The sequence below is a fragment of the Tachypleus tridentatus genome, chromosome 6, assembly GCF_004210375.1.
Source record: "Tachypleus tridentatus isolate NWPU-2018 chromosome 6, ASM421037v1, whole genome shotgun sequence".
In the NCBI taxonomy this organism is placed as follows: Eukaryota; Metazoa; Arthropoda; class Merostomata; order Xiphosura; family Limulidae; genus Tachypleus; species Tachypleus tridentatus.
In genome coordinates, this window is record NC_134830.1 from 28,117,700 (window position 1) to 28,136,790 (window position 19,091).

At 33.8% G+C, this 19,091-nt stretch overlaps 1 protein-coding gene across 4 annotated transcripts in view; it reads left to right on the top strand.

Annotated features, from left to right (window-relative positions):
• The window catches only part of LOC143252147 (protein ROP-like), a 45,083-nt gene that overhangs the window by 11,154 nt on the left and 14,838 nt on the right, over positions 1–19,091 (top strand). For 3 of the 4 annotated variants that reach the window (XR_013028858.1, XR_013028857.1, XM_076503842.1), the window contains exons 6-14: positions 7,500–7,648; positions 8,142–8,226; positions 8,405–8,643; positions 11,171–11,381; positions 12,935–13,073; positions 14,072–14,181; positions 14,671–14,772; positions 15,229–15,320; positions 17,953–18,107. Coding sequence is in view for 1 of the 4 variants with exons in the window: in XM_076503842.1 (XP_076359957.1) it covers positions 7,500–7,648; positions 8,142–8,226; positions 8,405–8,643; positions 11,171–11,381; positions 12,935–13,073; positions 14,072–14,181; positions 14,671–14,772; positions 15,229–15,320; positions 17,953–18,107 (1,282 nt within the window). In the remaining 3 variants the exon portion in view is untranslated. The remainder of the gene's footprint in view (positions 1–7,499; positions 7,649–8,141; positions 8,227–8,404; positions 8,644–11,170; positions 11,382–12,934; positions 13,074–14,071; positions 14,182–14,670; positions 14,773–15,228; positions 15,321–17,952; positions 18,108–19,091) is intronic. The other variant, XR_013028859.1, reaches the window with a different exon arrangement.

The following is a 19,091-nucleotide window of genomic DNA, read 5'->3' on the forward strand; positions in this document are numbered from 1 at the left end:
GGGTCATACCATCACTGTTTGTTCTCTGTACCTGTACCCTGGAGAGACATATGATCAATCAGATCTTGATGCTCTCGTTTAACAATTGCCATCTCCATTTCTAATCCTAGGGATTTTAATGGACATCATTCCCTCTGGGGAAGTGCTATTATTGATGGGAGGGGGCGATCTGTAGAGCGGATGCTCTCTGATGACAATCTTTCTCTTTTCAATACTGGTTCTTCCACTTACTTTCATGCACCTAGTCAGTCCTTTACTGCTATTGATCTCTCAGTTTGCTCCCCTTCATTATTCTCCCATTTTTCATGGAGGGTTGACAGTAATCCACTAGGCAGTGATCATTTTCCGATCCTTTTGAGAGAGACTGGCCGTGGTCGATGCCACCCGACCTGCGTGCCCCAGTGGAAGCTGGATCAAGCAAACTGGCCCTCTTTCACTGCTCTTGCAGAATTTGATCCTGCCATTGTCTATAAGCCATCAAAAGATGACTGTGTGGTAGCAGTAACTGACTGTATTATACAAGCAGCTGCTCAGTATATTTGTAAAACCTTGACACGTTTTCCACTATATCCTCGTCCATGGTGGAATCCTGCTTGCCACCTGGCACAAAAGGCTCAAAAACGAGGCTGGGATGCTTTCCCTAGATATCCTACACTCTCAAACTGCAATTCTTTCCAGTGGGCCTGTGCACATGCTCGGTGGGTAAGACGTCAAAGCCAGAAGGAATCATGGATTAAGTTCACAACTGGCATATCTTCTACCACCAGTTCCAATGTCATTTGGGACAAGATTTGGAAGGTCAGTGGGCACTACAATTCTGTCCCCCTCTCAATCTTACTCTCTGATGGCCAAGAAGTAGCTAACATCCAGAGCATTGCTGATACTCTAGGTAAAAGCTTTTGCTGGGTATCTAGCACTTCTGCTTGTTCCTCCACCTTCTTGGCCACCAAGACTCAGTGTTCACCTCTTTCATTTCGAACTGATTGTCTTTATGACTATAATTGTCCCTTTATGCTGGTGGAACTGAAACTGGCCCTTCATTGGTCTGGCAGTACATCTGTTAGACCAGATGATGTACACTATGACATGCTGCACCATCAACCTCCTGCTTCTCTTGATATTCTTCTAATTGTTTTTAACCGGATCTGGCAGGAGAATGTTTTTCCTAATGCCTGGCACCAGGCTATTATATTACCTTTCTCTAAGCCTGGAAAGATCCCAAGATTCCTTCAAACTACCATCAAATTGCTTTGATGGGCTGTCTCTGTAAGACCTTTAGAGAGGATGGTTAATGCTCATCTTGTTTGGTTCCAAGAATCAAACAACTTCCTTTTGCCCATCCAATGTTAGTTCCAACGACAGCACTCCACCATGGACCACCTGATTTGACTTAAAATGTCAATCAGAGAGGCCTTTCTCAAACAACAACATCTTGTATCAATATTCTTTGACATTGAGAAGACTTATGACACAACATGGAGGTATGGCATTTTACGAGACCTCCATATATATGGGTTACATGGCCATTTACCCATTTTTATCAAAAAATTTTTTAATTGACAGTACATTTGAAGTTTGTGTGGGTTTGACACTTTCCCATTCTTTTCTACAGGAACTTGGAGTCCCTCAGCACTGTGTTTTGAGTGTCACACTTTTCAGTATAAAGATTGATGCCATCACTGAACATCTCCCTCTCACTGTTGCAAATGGGCTCTATGTCGACGAATTTCACATCTCATATCAGTCCTTGAACATGAGATATATTGAGCGGCAGCTACAAACTGCCCTTGATCGTGAACTGAAGTGGACTACGGCGAACAGCTTTAATTTCTCTCTCTCTCTAAAACCGTTTTCATGCACTTTTGCCACCAACGGGGTATTCACTTTGATCCTGAACTCTGTATTGGTGAAGTTTTGCTGCCTGTGGTCCCTGAGACCAAGTTCTTGGGAGCTTATCTTTGACTGTTAGCTGACCTTTTTCCACACATTAAGCAGCTACGGGTCAAATGTACAAGAGCACTGAACATCCTACGTGTCCTCTCTACCACCAGTTGGGGAGGGGATCGATGTTCTATGTTTAAGATATAGCGTGCTCTTATTTCTTCGAAACTTGATTATGGATGACTGGTTTATGGCTGTGAAGATGCTGGACCCCATTCATCATCAAGGATTTTGGCTCTGCACAAGGGCTTTCTGCACCACCCCAGTTTAGAGCTTATATGTTGAGTCTCATGAACCTTTGCACCTTTGCTGTCTACAACTGTCTTTACTATATACTATATTGTTCGAAACCTCGTTCCTTACCAAAGCACCCCACCTGGGGTTGTTTTCCTTCCTCGGTGGGCCATACTTTTTCAGAACAGACAGCCTTCCATTGCTTCTTTTGGCCTTCGCATTCAGGCACAGTTGGATCAATTGGTTCTGTCCTTGAATAACATTGCTGTATCCACTGGTCAGTCCATCCCAGTATGGCTTATTACAGTCCCCAAATGTGGCCTATTTTTAAGTCATCTGAGAAAAGCAGATACTCCTGATTGGGAGTACCGTCTTTTATTTACTGAACATCTTTCAAACAACCTTTCTATTCCAATTTATATGGATGGTTCGAAGTCAGGTGACTGTGTGGGCTCTGCCATGGTTTGTCGAGAAAACCCACTTGTAGAGAAATAAATATGCAAAAACGGCTCGTTTGGGTTGGGAAAATATCTTACATAGAAGAGCGAACAACGTTTCGACCTTCTTCAGTCATCATCAGGTTCACATGTATGCCATTTCTCTTGCCCTGGATCATATTGAAGCTGAGCAGTACTCCGACTACACTATTTATACTGATTCCCTTAGTTCTCTGCTGGCCTTGGAATCACTTCACATTGGCTCAAATCCTGTTCTTGCTGATACTCAAAACAAACTGGCCCATTTCTCATTAACATCTACTTCTATCCAGTTTTTCTGGATACCAGGCCACGTTGGTATTTGCGGGAATGAGCTTGCAGTATTATTGGTCAAGGTGACACTGTCCACCTTGATAAAGTTTTTAGTTTTTTAATGGCCATTAATCTTTTTAATCTCATTTAAGTGTTTGATATTTATTCATTACACCTTTTTAATTGTGGTTCTCTTTTCAGAGTCTCAGTCTCTCTAGTTCAATTTGACATTGTAAAATGGCCAGAACATTAAATAACTCGACACCAGGACTGGAAAGGCCAACTTCAGGTGACTAACGCTGGTGTTTGAACTATTCGTTTGAACTACCTGTTAGTTGTCCTGGGGAGTTGTTATTACACTTTTGCTACATGTCATTTAACACTCTTATTACTTTACCTTTTAGTACTGGCCATTATGACACATAACCCAGAACCAGGACTGGAAAGGCCAACTTCAGGTGACTAACGGTGGTTTTTGTACTTACCTGTTAGTCTTCCTGGCGGGTTATGATCATTACCATTTTGCTAGAGAAAGTCCTTTACAACTTCTCTTACTCTGCTTTCTCTCTTAATATTGTAGACTAGGTGTCAACATTGATTTTATACTTTTTCTGTTTTTCGATGATGTTTTGTTTTACCTTCATTCCCTTTTATGTATTTTACTACATTTAATTTATTTTTACCTTTTTACTGGACGTTTGGCACAGATAGCCTAGCCATAAAACACTAAATCAATCAATCATATGGGACAAGATTCAAAAGGTCAATACACAATATAATTTTATCCCCCTCTTGATCTTTCTCTCTGATGGCCAGGAAGTAGCTGATACCTGGAGCATCACTGATACTCTAGGTGAAAGCTTTTGTCAGGTATCTAGCACTTCTACTTCATCCTCCACCTTCTTAGCCATCAAGACTCGAGCAGAGCAATTGCCTCTTTCCTTTTAAGCTGATTGTCTCTATGACTATAATCAACCCTATACACTGGTGGAATTCAAACTGGCTCTTCATCAGTGTGGCAATACATCGTTTTGACCTGATGATGTACACTACGAAATGCTGCACCATCTATCTCCTGCTTCTGTTGCTATTCTTCTGATTGTTTTTAACTGGATGTGACAGGAGAATGTTTTTCCTGATGCTAGGCTATTGTCCTACCTTTCTCTAAGCCTGGGAAGGATCCCAAGATTCCTCTAAACTATTGTCCAATTGCTTTGACGAGTTGTCTCTGTAAGACCTTAGAGAGGATGGTTAATGCTCATCTTGTTTGGTTTCTCGAATCAAACAACCTTCTCTTGCGCATCCAGTGTGTGTTTCGATGACAGAGCTTCACCATGGACCACCTGATTCAACTTAACGTCCATCAGAGAAGCCTTTCTCAAATGACATCTTGTATCAATATTCTTTGACATTGAGAAGGCTTATCATACAACATGTAGGTATGGCATTTTGTGAGACCTCCATATATATGAGTTACGTGGCCATTTGCTCATTTGTATTAACAAATTTTTAATGGATAGGTGACTCCAAATTTGTATGGGGGTCTACACTTTCCCATTTTTTCCTACAGGAATTTAGAGTCCCTCTGGGCTGTGTTTTGAGTGTCACACTTTTCAGTATAAAGATTAATGCTATCACTAAACTATTCCCTCTTACTGTTGCAAACAGGGTCTGTGTTGATGACTTTCACATCTCATGTCAATCATTGAACATGAGGTATATTGAGCGGTAGCTACAGACTGCCCTCAATCATTTACTGAAGTGAACCACAGCAAACAATTTTAATTTCTCTTTCTTTAAAACCGTTTGCATGCACTTTTGCTGTCAGTGGGGTATTTACCATTATCCTGAACTCTGTTTCAGTGAAGTTGTGCTACCTGTTGTCCCAGAGACCAAGTTCTTGGGGTTCATCTTTGAATATAAGTTAACCTTCATACCACACATTAAGCAGTTAAGGGTCTAATATACAAGAACACTAAACATCCTCCATGTCTTCTCTTCCACCACTTGGGGAGTGGATCGATGTTTTATGCTAAAGATATATTGTGCTCATTTGATTGAAACTATACTATGGATCACTGTTCTATGGCTCTGCCAGGACCTCAGCTTTGAAGATGCTGGACCCTGTTTATCATCAGGGACTTTGGCTCTGCACTGGGGCTTTCTGCACTTTTTCAGTTCAAATCTTATACACTGTCTCATGAACTTCCTATGCACCTCCACCATTTGCAACTGCCTTTACTGTATGCTTCAAAACTTTCTTCCTTATAAAAGCATCCCACCTAGGGTTGTGTTTTCCTTTCTCAGTGAGCCATGCTTTTTCAGAACAGACAATCTGCCATTGCTCCTTTTGGCCTTTGTATCCAGGAGCAGGGGGATGAATTGGGTCTGCCCTTGGATAACATTGCTGTATCCACTGGTCAGCCCATCCCACCATGGCTTATTATAGTCCCCAAATATGACCTATCTTTATGTTATTTGAGAAAAGCAGACACTCCTGATTGGAAATACTGTCTGCTATCTGCTGAACATCTTTTGAAACATCTTTCAATTCATATTTTTACAGATGGTTTGAAATCAGGTGATTCTGTTGGCTCTACGATGGTTTGTTGTGGTTCAGTAGTTGCGTGCAGAATCCCCTCTACAGTTTCCATGTTCACTGTTGAACTGTATGCCATTTTTCTTGCTCTGGATCACATAGAAGCTAAGCAGTACTCAAACTGCACTATTTATACTGGCTTGCCTAGTTTTCTACTGGAATCACTTCATGTTAGTTCTCACTGATACTCAAAACCAACTGGCCTATTTCTCTTTAACATCTACTTCTATCCAGTTTTTTGGATGCCAGGCCATGTTGGTATTTACGGGAACAGGCTTGCTGACATCGCAGCTAAACCTGTTTGATCTGACACTATCACTTCTGTGCCTGTTCCACACATGGACTATGGTCCTGTATTCAAGGCTTGGCTCCATGCCAATTGGCATTCGCTTGGAGTGAGGAACATGAAACAAGCTTTTCCTAATAAAACTGTCTATTGTACTTTGACCATTATGTTTCCATAAGGATTGGAAAGAGGAAGTTGTTCTAACTAGACTATGCATTGGTCACAGTTTAATAACTCATCATTTTATTTTAACTTGGACTGATGCACCAGTGTGTTGTCTGTGTAACACTGGTCACAATAAGCCACATGTTACCATCTTGCCGTCATTATTACTCTGAACGATGGCAACATTTTAAACATGTTTTGTCTCAAGGTGTATTTGTAATGTTGGACAGTGTTATTGGCTATGGTGACACTGACCACCTTAGAAATGTTTTTAGTTTTTTAAAAGCCATTAATCTTTTTAAATGCTGTTTAAGTTTTTTTTTTAATATGATTACCTTTTAAGAATCAAAGTACATCTAGTTAAATTAGAAAATGGCCATATTGTCAAATAACTTAATCAGGACTGGAAAGACCAACTTCAGGTGACTAACGCTAATTTTTTAACTTACCCATTAGTCATCCTGGCAAGTTATGGTAATTACAGTTATGCTGCAGAAAGTCCTTTACAACTTGTATTACTGCAATTTTTCTCTCACTGCTGCAGATTAGATGTAAAAATTGAACTTAATGCTATTTATGTTTTTAATTCAGAAACTAAACTTTGTTTTGTTTTACCATAATTTCTTATTATAAATTTTAATAATTTTACTTTAATTTTAACTTTTTACCAGATGTTTGGTGCAGATAGCCTAATTGCTTTGCCCCATAAAACATCAAACCAACTATCTTCTTGACATTTAAGAGAAGCTAGCTTATATCCTTTGAGATACCTGTATTCCTGAAACTATTATATAAACCTGATTCCTATGTTATCACTATTCTAAGGTTTAATTAATATTTCTATACATTTTCAATGTATGTTGCTTTTGCTCCCTTGCCAAATTTTAGGAAGTTCATGCTGAATCAATGAACTATGTTGCTGGAATATCAGATTTTTGGTATAGCGTGTGCTGTAAATTTAGTTACTTACTTTTTACATTGTTTTTACTTGTTCTCACATGTGTCATGGTGTTAGTAAGCCAGATGAAAAACAAGTTTTATTTTTGAAGCCAGGATGAGATAAATGAATCCTGGGTAAAGTAATGTTGGTTGATAACAGATGTCATGGGCAATGTTCAGTGCAGGTACTTTAAGAAAAAAACACAAAGGCTACCAAAAATTGGCTTTGTTGCATACGAAAGGAACTGAAACATTTTTATTTTTGTAGGAGCCAATTGGAATTTTATTTGCCAGTTGAAATACATCTCCATGTAAGATATACTTTATTTTAAAAAAATGTTTTAGAAGTGTAGTAGTGATTAGAAACTTGTGTATATGGGAATGAAGTAATGTGTGTCTATACACATTGGTAACTAATTAAATGTATACCTTTTTTCAGTAAATACTGATCCTGTTTTTGAGTTAACATATTTTGTATAATAAAATTTTAAATAGATTTTAACTTTGATTTATTCTATCCTCATCATGGGAAAAATTCTGTTATCGTAAGTCAGTAAACTTTTTTTTTTTTTTTGTCCTTGTGTAGGTCTTTTCTTTAGATACTCCTCAGTGTTTCCAATTCTACTACAACCCAGCCAAAGTTTCCTTCCGCACTGCCTCTCTAGAGAGAATTGCTGAACAAGTGGCTACACTATGTGCCACCTTGGGAGAATATCCATCAGTGCGATATAGAAGGTACTGAGCATAAAGCTATTGACTTTTCACAAAAAGACAAGCTGAACAAGTTCTGTTACAAAACAAATTCACCAGTATACAGTACTTTCATTTGTCTTGAGATACTTTGAGTCAGTTGAGATTTCCAAAGGTTCACATTATTTTAAAGGAATCATTTGCTTACCTGAAGAAGAATCCAGTGCTCATTAAATCAATGGCCACTATCAATAATTTTTAAGGAGTTAAAGATTTATTACAGCTAATAGATAAATTAAAACTCCCAGGCATTTGCTAACTCTGTAAACAATATTCAGTGCTAACACCACTGAAAAAATGTCCATTTGTTGCATGTGTAAGTATAGAATTTTGTTGTTTTCCTTCTCTTATGAAATATGATTTATGGTATGTTCATTCTCTTACAAACATAAAATATACATTGAATTTTATTATATGTCCAGAAACTGAAGTTAAAACATGTTGTATTTCACCATATTTTTGGTTTGTTTATTTTTAGTGACTTTGATCGTAATGTTGAACTCTCTCAACTTATTCAACAAAAACTGGATGCCTATAAAGCAGATGAACCAACAATGGGAGAGGTAAGTTGGAATTTTTTAAGTTAGGTTTGTTTAAAAAAAAGGTATACTTGCACCATTATTTTAATTTGTAATCCCTGTGTCTGTTACTGACAATTGATTTGATTTTCAAGACAAGAGTTAAAAGTTTTCATTTCTCTAGTGTGACTAATTGTCTATGATCTTTAAAACTTTCTTGTAGGGACCTGAAAAAATGAGATCACAACTTCTTGTTCTCGATCGAAGTTTGGATTGTGTGTCTCCACTTCTTCATGAGTTAACATTTCAGGCCATGGCGTATGACCTTCTACCTATTGAGAACGATGTTTATAAATTTGAATCTTCTTCTGGTCGTGATGTGAGGGAGAAAGAGGTGTTATTAGATGAAAATGATGAAATCTGGCTAGAGCTTCGTCATCAACATATTGCCGTGGTTTCACAGTGAGCAGGTTTCTTATTTTATTGTACTTTTTGGATTGAGCAACATATTTCATTGATCAGTGCTAGTTGGGAGATTCAAATGAAGTTCTGTTATTGTACTTCAGAATGCTGTTTCAAACAATACTTCTTAAATTAATTATATCACAATACATCTTAAATTAATTATATCACAATGAATCAGAGGTAAACTAGTGGTTTTAAAATGCAATAAAATATGAGTTCCATTTCCCTAGTGGCCCAGCATGGCCAAGTGATTTATGCGTTCGACCTGTAATCCAAGGGTTGCGGGTTCGAATCCCCATCGCACCAAACATGTTCGTCCTTTCAGCCGTGGGGGCATTATAATGTGAAGGTGAATCCCACTATTCATTGGTAAAAGAGTAGCCAAAGAGTTGGCGGTGGGTGGTGATGACTAGCGGCCTTCCCTCTAGTCTTATGCTGCTATATTAGAGATGGCTAGCACACAGATAGCTCTCATGTAGCTTTGCACGAAATAAAAAAAAACAACAAAACCATTTCCCTACAGTGGGCAAAGCTCAGGTGACCCATTGTGTAACTTCACATTAAGAAAACAACAAAGAGCAAAATTAATTAGTTATTACTTCTCACTTAAAATATATCATTACAAGTTTATGAAAAACAAAACAAAAAATAGTGTTCTTGTGACTCAGCATATAAAGTGAGTTATAAGTTTGTGTAATTAAAATATCAGTTGGGTTCAAGTTGGATAAATGTTAAACATTATAAAATAACTAATCTGACATTTATGTTTCTCTGCTTCATTACCGTAAAACTGAAAAGCACCTTGGTCACCTTATTTTGCTGTGCACATGCACACACTTTCTGTGGCATGTTATAATGGAGGAGTACTAAGGATGGCAACATTAAGTTCATTGAATGTTAAATAGCATTTAGTGTGGCTTGTGAAATAATTGAATGTATTATCTTTCATGTCATGAATCATTGATCGGTTAAATCTCAAATTTCATGAATAATTAATGAGAAAAACCATTAAGACCAACATTTCTTAAGTACCGTTTAATTTCTGTCTGTTGTCATAAAAGTATGAATTGCATGATGTTATTTCAAGTTTAGCACCTTGTTATTAGAATATTGTACAATATCACTTGAAATGCACTTTTGGTTTAATCTTAATAAAAATAGAATAGCTTTTCTGCAGTATCTATATAAATTACCCTTTGTAATTTACTTGGTTTGTTATGCCATTTACATTGCTGGTGTTGACACGTAGAGTGAGGGAATGTATTATATTTTTCGTAGATGGTCTTCAAGAGTTTATGTATGAAAATTCTTCTGAATAGGTTTTGTTTATGAAAAAAACATTAAGTTGTTTCTTTAACACTGAATGAACTTCATACAAGTTTAAGTTACTGAATTGGACAGACTTATTATAACAATGGTCTTAATGAAAGGTGAAACTCAAACTATTTCTCTTTTCCATTTTATTTTGTGATTTTTAACTAAAAAAATTTTCACTTCAAGCAGTTAAAAAAAAGGATTTTTAAAACTTAGCTTGAGGTTGGATTCTTAATGGTTTTGCATCAATAGGAGCTCCAATCAACTTTTAATTTGTTCACGTTTTTATATATAGTGACATACATAGGGTTTTAACTGTATAAAGTGATTCATTTGATGCACATAATTTCAGGATTTCTGCATAAATATTGTTAGTATTGTCAGAAAAAAAAACTTTGACATGGATTCCTTTCAAACCCTATCACATTATGCTCCAGACGAGTGTTATTATTATTACTAGCTATTAGAAATGGTGGCATTAAATACAGTGCTTTCATTGCCTTTTGTCTTGTACTCTGTAGTTAAACAGGTAAAGCAAGTTAACCTATTGAAGGTAGAGATCGAATTTGAAATACTCTTGCTAATTTGTGTTTTGTTTTTGTTTTTGCTTAGTATCTTAGTTACCCTGTGCACCTTATTTGGTTTCATTGAGGCCTTGACCAATTTCATGGTAGTTGGATATTTTAAAATTCTTGTCAGATCATCCTTAATTTTACATACATTCCATATGTAATGTTTTTTGCACATTAATGCTTGATTTTGTACTCCTGATTTGTGTAAATTTGTAAAAGGATTCAACTTTTGTGTTTACACATTTGACCAGATAAGCCCCCCATACACACATTCAAATATCAAATAAAGTTGACCACATTTGACTTTGATTGAATTTTAATTAGGATAATTAAGTATTAAGTCAAATAACAATAAAGTAATTTGCAGAAATTTAGAAAAAATCACTAATTTGAGCTATGTTTGTGTTTTTTTCTTATTTCTAACCCCCAAAATATAGTTTTTCAAACAAATTCCTTGCACTGTTGTTGGTACATGCATTTAGAAGATGTGTTTACCCAAACATTAAAGCATTTTATGGATAAATTGGTTTCTTATTTAATATTAAAAATCAGTTTTTTAAAAATCCTTATACAAGACATGGAATTGTTTGTTGATTTCTAAATTTCAACGTATAAATTTTCCACTATTATTTCTTCAGAAATGTGACCAAGGAATTGAAGAAATTTATTGAGAGTAAGAGGATGACATCATCCAGTGATAAGACAAGCATTAAGGACCTCTCCACCATGATCAAGAAAATGCCTCAGTACCAGAAAGAACTCAGCAAATATGCCACTCATCTTCATCTGGCTGAAGATTGTATGAAGTGTTACCAGGGCTATATAGATAAACTGTGTAAGGTTGAGCAGGTAAATCTCTCATTTAGTTAGATTAAAATAAATTATTTATAGTACATACAAAAAGTACTTCCTTTAGAGTATTTTAATTATTTTACAACTTTCTATAACTTGTTGGAATTACCATTTGTTTTATGAGTTATTATAAAGTGCCTTCTTAACCACTATTATGATGCATTACAGGTACATGGTTCTTTCTTGAAGCAAATTATCCTATTTTTGAAATTTTTTCACTTGCTACCTTAAGAAAAAAAAAACGTTTTCTGTAGAATTAATACTTCTACTACAAATAAGAAACTGGGAAATATTATGCAAGTTAAAGTGATGTTCCATTTTTATCCTAAAGTGTACTTAAACTTTCGAATGTACTGATTGGTTTATCAGGCTGTTGAAGGAACTCTGTTACAAACAAAAAAAGTAATATAATAAGGGAATTTAGGTATTAGTATTTTGTGAAATTTCATCTCAACCTTGTGATAATTAAAATATATGTGATTGTAATTTGTTGAATAGGTCAACTATACAGTTGACTTACTATGTGCACAGATGGGGCAAATGTTGGGGATCATCCAAATACTTCATATTTATATTAATATGAAGTATAAAAATTAATATGGGAAAAATGCTAAGTATTTGAATACAAATACATAGGAATGTATTCATGAATACTTTGTACGGTAATATGCAATAATGATAATACAGCATACAACACATATTTCATCCAACAAACAAAATTGAATAAATAGTAACATTTCAATACAGTGGAACCCCTCTAAGCAGCCACCCCTTGAAAGCAGTCATTCAATCACGGTTCCTTTTTGTCCTCCATTTACCCCCATATTAAAGTGTTTCTCTCTCTAATCAGGCCAGTTTGTCTCAGTCCTGAAGGTGGCTGCTTTAGAGGGGTTCCACTGTACTTTATTTTTCAAAATGCAATAAGAAAGATTCATATAAAAAAAGTAGAATTTTAAAGGAGGTTTGCATTATATACCAATTGTAATCTTTAACAATGAAAATATGTAAACCACTTATACTGAGAAAAACATTGTGAGTGTAAATTTGGTTGTTTACCATTAAAATTACTTTTTTTGTGGTATTAATAATGATATTGCTATTCACCTGTTAGTATTTACAAAACAGAAACAGGTAATCTTTCTTTTTATATTAAATAAACTTTTAAAGAGTCAGTTTATTGTTAAATTTAGTTCTGTTTTGTTGTTTTTTTGTAACTAATATTTTTTTTCTGTGTAAAGTACAGGTAAACATCTATATAAAACGCATCGATAAAGCGCGATAATCAGTTGGACGCGATGGGGTCTTAGGCCCCAAATTTTTTGGGGTTTCTACAGAGGCCGCCGCTTATATCGGTATAAGGCGCAATCAGATACAACGCGGTCGAATTTTTTGGACCCCAACTAGCGCCTTATATCGATGTTTGACTGTATTTGTTTTTGTAAGTAATTGCTTTTACAATGTTACATGTAATATTTTTAAAGGTTTTCACTTTACATTAGACTGGGAGGGGTTTGTTTGTTTTTTCCACACATGTCTTATTTTGAAATTAGGATTTGGCCATGGGTACTGATGCGGAAGGTGAAAGAATTAAAGACCCCATGAGAAACATTGTGCCCATTCTCTTGGATGCTAATGTCACTACACTAGACAAGATTCGAATCATATTGTTGTACATACTTTCTAAAAATGGTTTGTATTCCTTCATTTATTTTTGCACATCAACTACCATTTTAATTTTAAACCATTACGGTGCATAATTATAATTAATAAATAGGAACAGTTCATTGAACTGAGGTTATCAACCTATGATGATATAATTATGATATTGGAATTATATTTTGGGTATATTTATCAACATTGCCTGAAATTTTATAAATTGATCATTATCGTGAGTTTTATATATTTGAAGAAATGAGTGTAAAGATTCTTCAAGTTTATTAATAAGTTTTGATCCTTATTATAATATAGTTTAACTTGGAAACAGCCTTAGCTGAACTCAAAGAAGTGTACATCTCAGTTGATGCAAACTTTCTTCTATAGTTTCCACAGAATTTATCTTTTAAATGTTAAAAAAATAATAATTTTTTAAATTTTTTTGTTGAATTATTTATTTCTCTAAATTATAGGAAATAATAATCAGGGGTTAAATAATTTCTAATTTTCTTGCTTTTGTACTGTTTTTCTCTATAATTTCCAACTAATTTTTATTGTTTTTGTATGTAAGTTCAAAGAAGTGATCATCTGAAAATATTGAATTGAGTGATATCTAATGAGAAAACTTATCATAACTGCACCTATTTAAATATACTGTGTGCACCTACTTTGAAGTTTACCAGAAACACTACACCTGAAGTTGAATCTCGTAATGATGCCATAAATGATAACATACATGCCTTTTAGCATTGTTGCTGTTTTGGTTGTGAATTTTACTTCAACAGTAATGCTATTTATTGTGTAGTATTGTAGTGCTTGTAGAATATTCTAATTTGAATTCCTGACACTAAGCTTATGTTATTAGCCAGTATTTATAACTCCTTATAAAATATATCTAATGTGTGTTGTTAAACCTCTACAGTAGCCATGTGCCCTTGGCTTTAAAGGTACATTTTTGCCTATTCATCTTGCATATGAACTTCTGTCAATAAAGTATTTTAGAGTTACAAAAGAATAAAGGTTTTAATTTTCAGGAATATCAGAAGAAAACCTTGCCAAGCTGGTCCAGCATGCCCAGATTCCAGCTGCAGAGAAGTGTATCATCACCAACATGGCAAACCTTAGTATCAATATTGTAACCGATGTGAGTGATATTACAGTTTAGTCTAGTGACTTTACACTAAAATTCTTTGCTACAACATTACTGGTGTTAAAAGAAAATAATGTGATTGAAAAAATTTTGGCAAACAGTTGTAAGAACAAGTAATAGGTTTACATAAAAATTATTAGAAATTCTTTGTAGATATGCAGATTGCAAAATGCACACAGTTCACACACTGTTGAGTGGTATATCTGAGAGGATAATATTTTTTTTTTGATTAATTTTCAAGAAAATTTCCAGCATTTGCATTTTTGAAAGTCCTTCAAGCCTCTTGCACTAGTTCCTTCATAAATAAAAATAATTCAAGATTATCTAAGACACCTAAATTAGTTTCCATAAATTTCAACTTTTTTTTTCCATTATTTGTTTAGCTCAAGCAATGTCAGTTGTACCTAAAGAAACACTAAAGAAATTAAAAAAATATAGAAATATATGATAATACTTACCAAGTTCGTAGCTATCTCTTCACAGGGAAGCAGAAAACGAATGTATCAAGTTCCGAGGAAGGAACGTATAACAGAACAGACTTATCAAATGTCACGTTGGACTCCTGTTCTTAAGGATATCATGGAGGTATGTCTTTGCTTTTCCTAAGAGTGTTTTATATTTGTTTGTATTTTCCTCCTGGTAAGGATTTCATATGAGTGTGTCTTTGTTTTCCTGTGGTATAGATATGTCTACATTTCCTTACCATCAAGGATAATATGGAAGTGAGTCTTTATTATCCTGCTGTTAAGCATATTAAAGTGATGAATAGGTAATTTCCTCTATTTTTTAAATATAGTATCAAGATGTGTTTTTACAGTTTATCTTAATAACCTTTGGGATATAAATTATGAAAGAAAACAATACATTAGGTCATGAATATGGTTTAATTTCTTTTTAAACATTTTTTAGAAGAATTTTTTAATAGTCAGATTAGCTAAAGGCATGACTAGTAGCTTTTTAAAAGACAAATTATTCTTTACTAGAAACATTAATAGAGCTTAATATCATTTACATTTGTTCATAACTTGGTGCTTCCTACAGGATGCTATTGATGATAAATTGGATAGTAAGCACTTTCCCTTCCTTGCTGGTCGGGTGGCACCATCAGCATATGGACGTCCGACTCCTACAAGGTAATGAAGAGGGTTACAAAATGTTAATGTAAATAATATGAACTTTATTCAGTACTTTTGTTGCTGCCTTTATGAGTGGAAGATGTTCTGATAGCATACTCTTTTTATTCAGTAACTCAATAAAGAATTTTGGACAAACATATTTGACCATTAAAAAGTCTGTATTAAATTCATCAATGACGTGAAACTTTTCACTCATAATCTAGACACCACAAATTGAAATTGGCAGATCAGTACTATCTGAGGCAATGAGGACTACAATTAGGTAAACTAATAACTTTTTGAATTATTGAGTCCTGTTGAGGTTTGAGCTGGATAGGTTCAACTTTACTTCAACCATGTGGTACATCAGAAGTCATACTTGAAAATTAAGTATTGGTTTGGAATTTAGGAAGTGATTGAAATTTGAAATTCTATAATTGCTTTGTATTAGCAGTAAATATGTAATATACATTTTCAGGGATTTCAATAGTTATGAGTTTCTAATAATACAGTAAAACTATTTTTAATTGATTTCTGTTTGTTATTTTATCAAATGCTGAAGTTGCATACCTTCTATAATCAACTCCTGTATGTAGTTTCAACAGAATGTTCTTGAAAGTTATACATATAATTTTTATCTTCTGGAAGCAGATGGATTCCAAATGGAAGTCTTCTTATCACCCACCAACTCTTGATGTTTGATATTTTAAAGTTGGTGTGTAATCAAACATCACTGGAATGTTCTTGAGCTTACGTACACGTTCTTGAAGTACGAGCGTATTGTGTGTGTATTTCAAGACATACTTTTGTATTTACGGATCCTCTGTTTTGTCGAAATCCTTTTCTTCCCTAGTTCTCATCACTTTGTTAGGGTACTTTTTTTTTGCAAAACTAAGTGGAAGAATTTATATTCCATACATGTAAGTGCCCTCACCCCATTGCACATTTATGTAATTTTCACTAAGCTTGCTTGAATTAGCTTTTAGATAATGGAGTATAAATAAAATACAAAGTCTATAATTTTTTTTACAAATAGAAACTCAAATTATCAATACTGAAAACCTAGAATATAAAATAAGAACCTCCTCTCTTTTCTCTTTGCTGAGGTATTGCTCACCACTGAATTAAACAGTGGCTTCACTGGTTCCTTGTATACACTTCTATATGTATGATATGGATAACTAATTAGAGGCTTAGAATATCCTCCAAGTGGTTTTATTGGCCATATTTAGATATAACAGTGTCAAATCTTTCTTTTGTGACAAACCTTCATACTGGTAAGTTGTATCTTTAGCTTGTTCAAACTTTAATTTTTTAAAATGAAATATAGCTTAGTTACAAAACTTGATAAATTATAATGGCTCTGTGGAATAAATATAGTAATATATGATTTTTTTTTGTTAATGAAATGTATGTATTAAATTTTAAAGAAATTATTTCATTTTACATTTTCCACGTGCAAAATTTTTTGTGGTTTAGCAACATACGACGCGCAACAACCGAGTACGAATGTTGTAACTAGAAGAGATAATTGCTTTACTTCTTTATTTACTATTGTGTTTTAAGAAAAATAAGTTTAAAAACTAATCTGTAAATAGTAATAATGTAAATACATTTATATTATAACTGAAATGTGACTGTATTTTACAAAATACTGATCTGCTAAAACACAGCCAAGATAAGTCACTTTTTTTAAAGGTGAGTTTTATATTGTTAGAAACAGTAACATGAGTGCACATTTGCCATGTCATTGTAACTTCTGTGATGTTAGCTGGTTATTACTGAAAAGTCAATAAATAAAAATATATATAAATGTATAATGTTATGAAGACTAAACATTTAATTTCTTTTAGTTAATATTAATTGTGCACTAAAGCCTTGTAATGTTTACCAGTAACATGTAACATTTTGTAAAGGTATGCTTACATTATCAAAACTCAGTGTAATTACTGTCATGGATATAATAATGTAGTAAGCTTATATATAAAAGGTCAAAGAGAAGACAGCAATAGTAGGGTATAATTATCCACATAATGTTTTTAATAGTAGGTTCATGTTATAAAAATATATTCTTATGTTAAGCAATTTGGTAATCAGTTTTAGCTCTTGTAGTTAAATAAATGTTGAAAAGTAAGAATGAATAATCTCATTAGGGATGTGTAAACATTCATTGCAAATTATATTAAAAATGTCTCTTATTGAAGCACATATGCCATATGATAAATTATTGTTTGCATGTTTGGAAATCTTCAGTAATGCCAATGTTAGTTGGATAAAATGTATTTGTGATACTGAAGAACATTTCTTAACATTTAAATATTGGAAATGGTAAGAGACAAGTGTTAGTTTTTTCCTGGAAAATATGATGCGTATTGAATACTTAATGTAAAACTTAACTTCTCATTGTAACCTTTTAGGTAAATTACAAGTATGTGTTTGTGTTTATACATTCACATTTTGGCATAATTAGAACTTGAGTATTTTGCAGAACAAAAATGTGTTTGCTTATATTTATGAGATTCTTAAAATATTCCTGGAAATATAATTATATTTAAAATTATTCACAGTTTTCTTAACTTTTTTTTTTCAAATTTAACATTTGTTTCAAACATTAGCTATTTAATGTATTTATGAATGTTCTTCATTATAGCGTTCGGTATGGCCATTGGCACAAAGATAAAAATACGCCAAATGTCAAGAATGTCCCTCGTTTAATTGTTTATGTGATTGGAGGAATTACATATTCTGAAATTCGCTGTGCATATGAAGTCACTAAACAAATGAAGAATTGGGAGGTTATCATTGGTAAGATCTGAGATTAATGTGTAAACGTTTTTAAGGCACGAGTTTTTCCATGAATTCAAGTATCAAATGCATGTAGCTGTAATGAATATCCCTATGATGATTTAGTTGAAGTAATACCTAGTAAATGTTAGAATGATATATTTGAACAATAACAAAATTAAGCACACAGGTTTTCTGTATTAGTTGGTGTTCTTTTATTATTATTTTTTTTACAAGTTTCTGAGTACATGAAAATTCTTAAGGTGACTGCCACAGACAGGATCTGTCTTCAGGCTTAACTGATAGTTGAAATCATGGTACTGAAAATAAATTTTTAATACATAAATCTGTGCATGTGCGTATGTTTTATTTTGATTGTTTTTATTTCTAAAACTTGTTCTAAACTTTTTCCAAGTATTGCTTTCAAAAGAGCTTTAGTTGAGTCAAAAACCTTGGTAGAAATAAATGTTTTTGTTGTATATAGAACGAAATGTAAGTATACCAATATTTTTCTTCTCTAAGAAAATAGTTATTGGCATTGTTTATATACGTTTTGTGGTTATGAAGTAAGACTGAGTAAAATAATTAGTACATTGTATGGCATATATTTTACACATTAATGTAAAAAAATGGAAACAGTAATAATTTAGTGATTCTAGTGAAACTCGTAGTTTTTGAACTGGAACATGCAAAAGTAAGTACATAATACATGGACTAATGTTTTGCATAAACATGTAAGGTAATGCACGCTATTTAAAAATGAATTTATAGGCTTCAGATAAAAGTAAAATATGCAAAAGAATTTAGATGAATGAGGGTGATGGATTCACTTTAAACTTGAAAATTTGTCTTTGGTAGGCCATGCATGTCCTGTAGTAAGTTTGCCAGACTATGAATCTGAGAGATTAGTTCAATGGTTGGTAACTATTAAAAGAAGAGCAATTTTGCTGCTTTTGTCTAAGACCAAAACATTTCAAGAGTTGCAATATTCCCTAATGGTCAAAA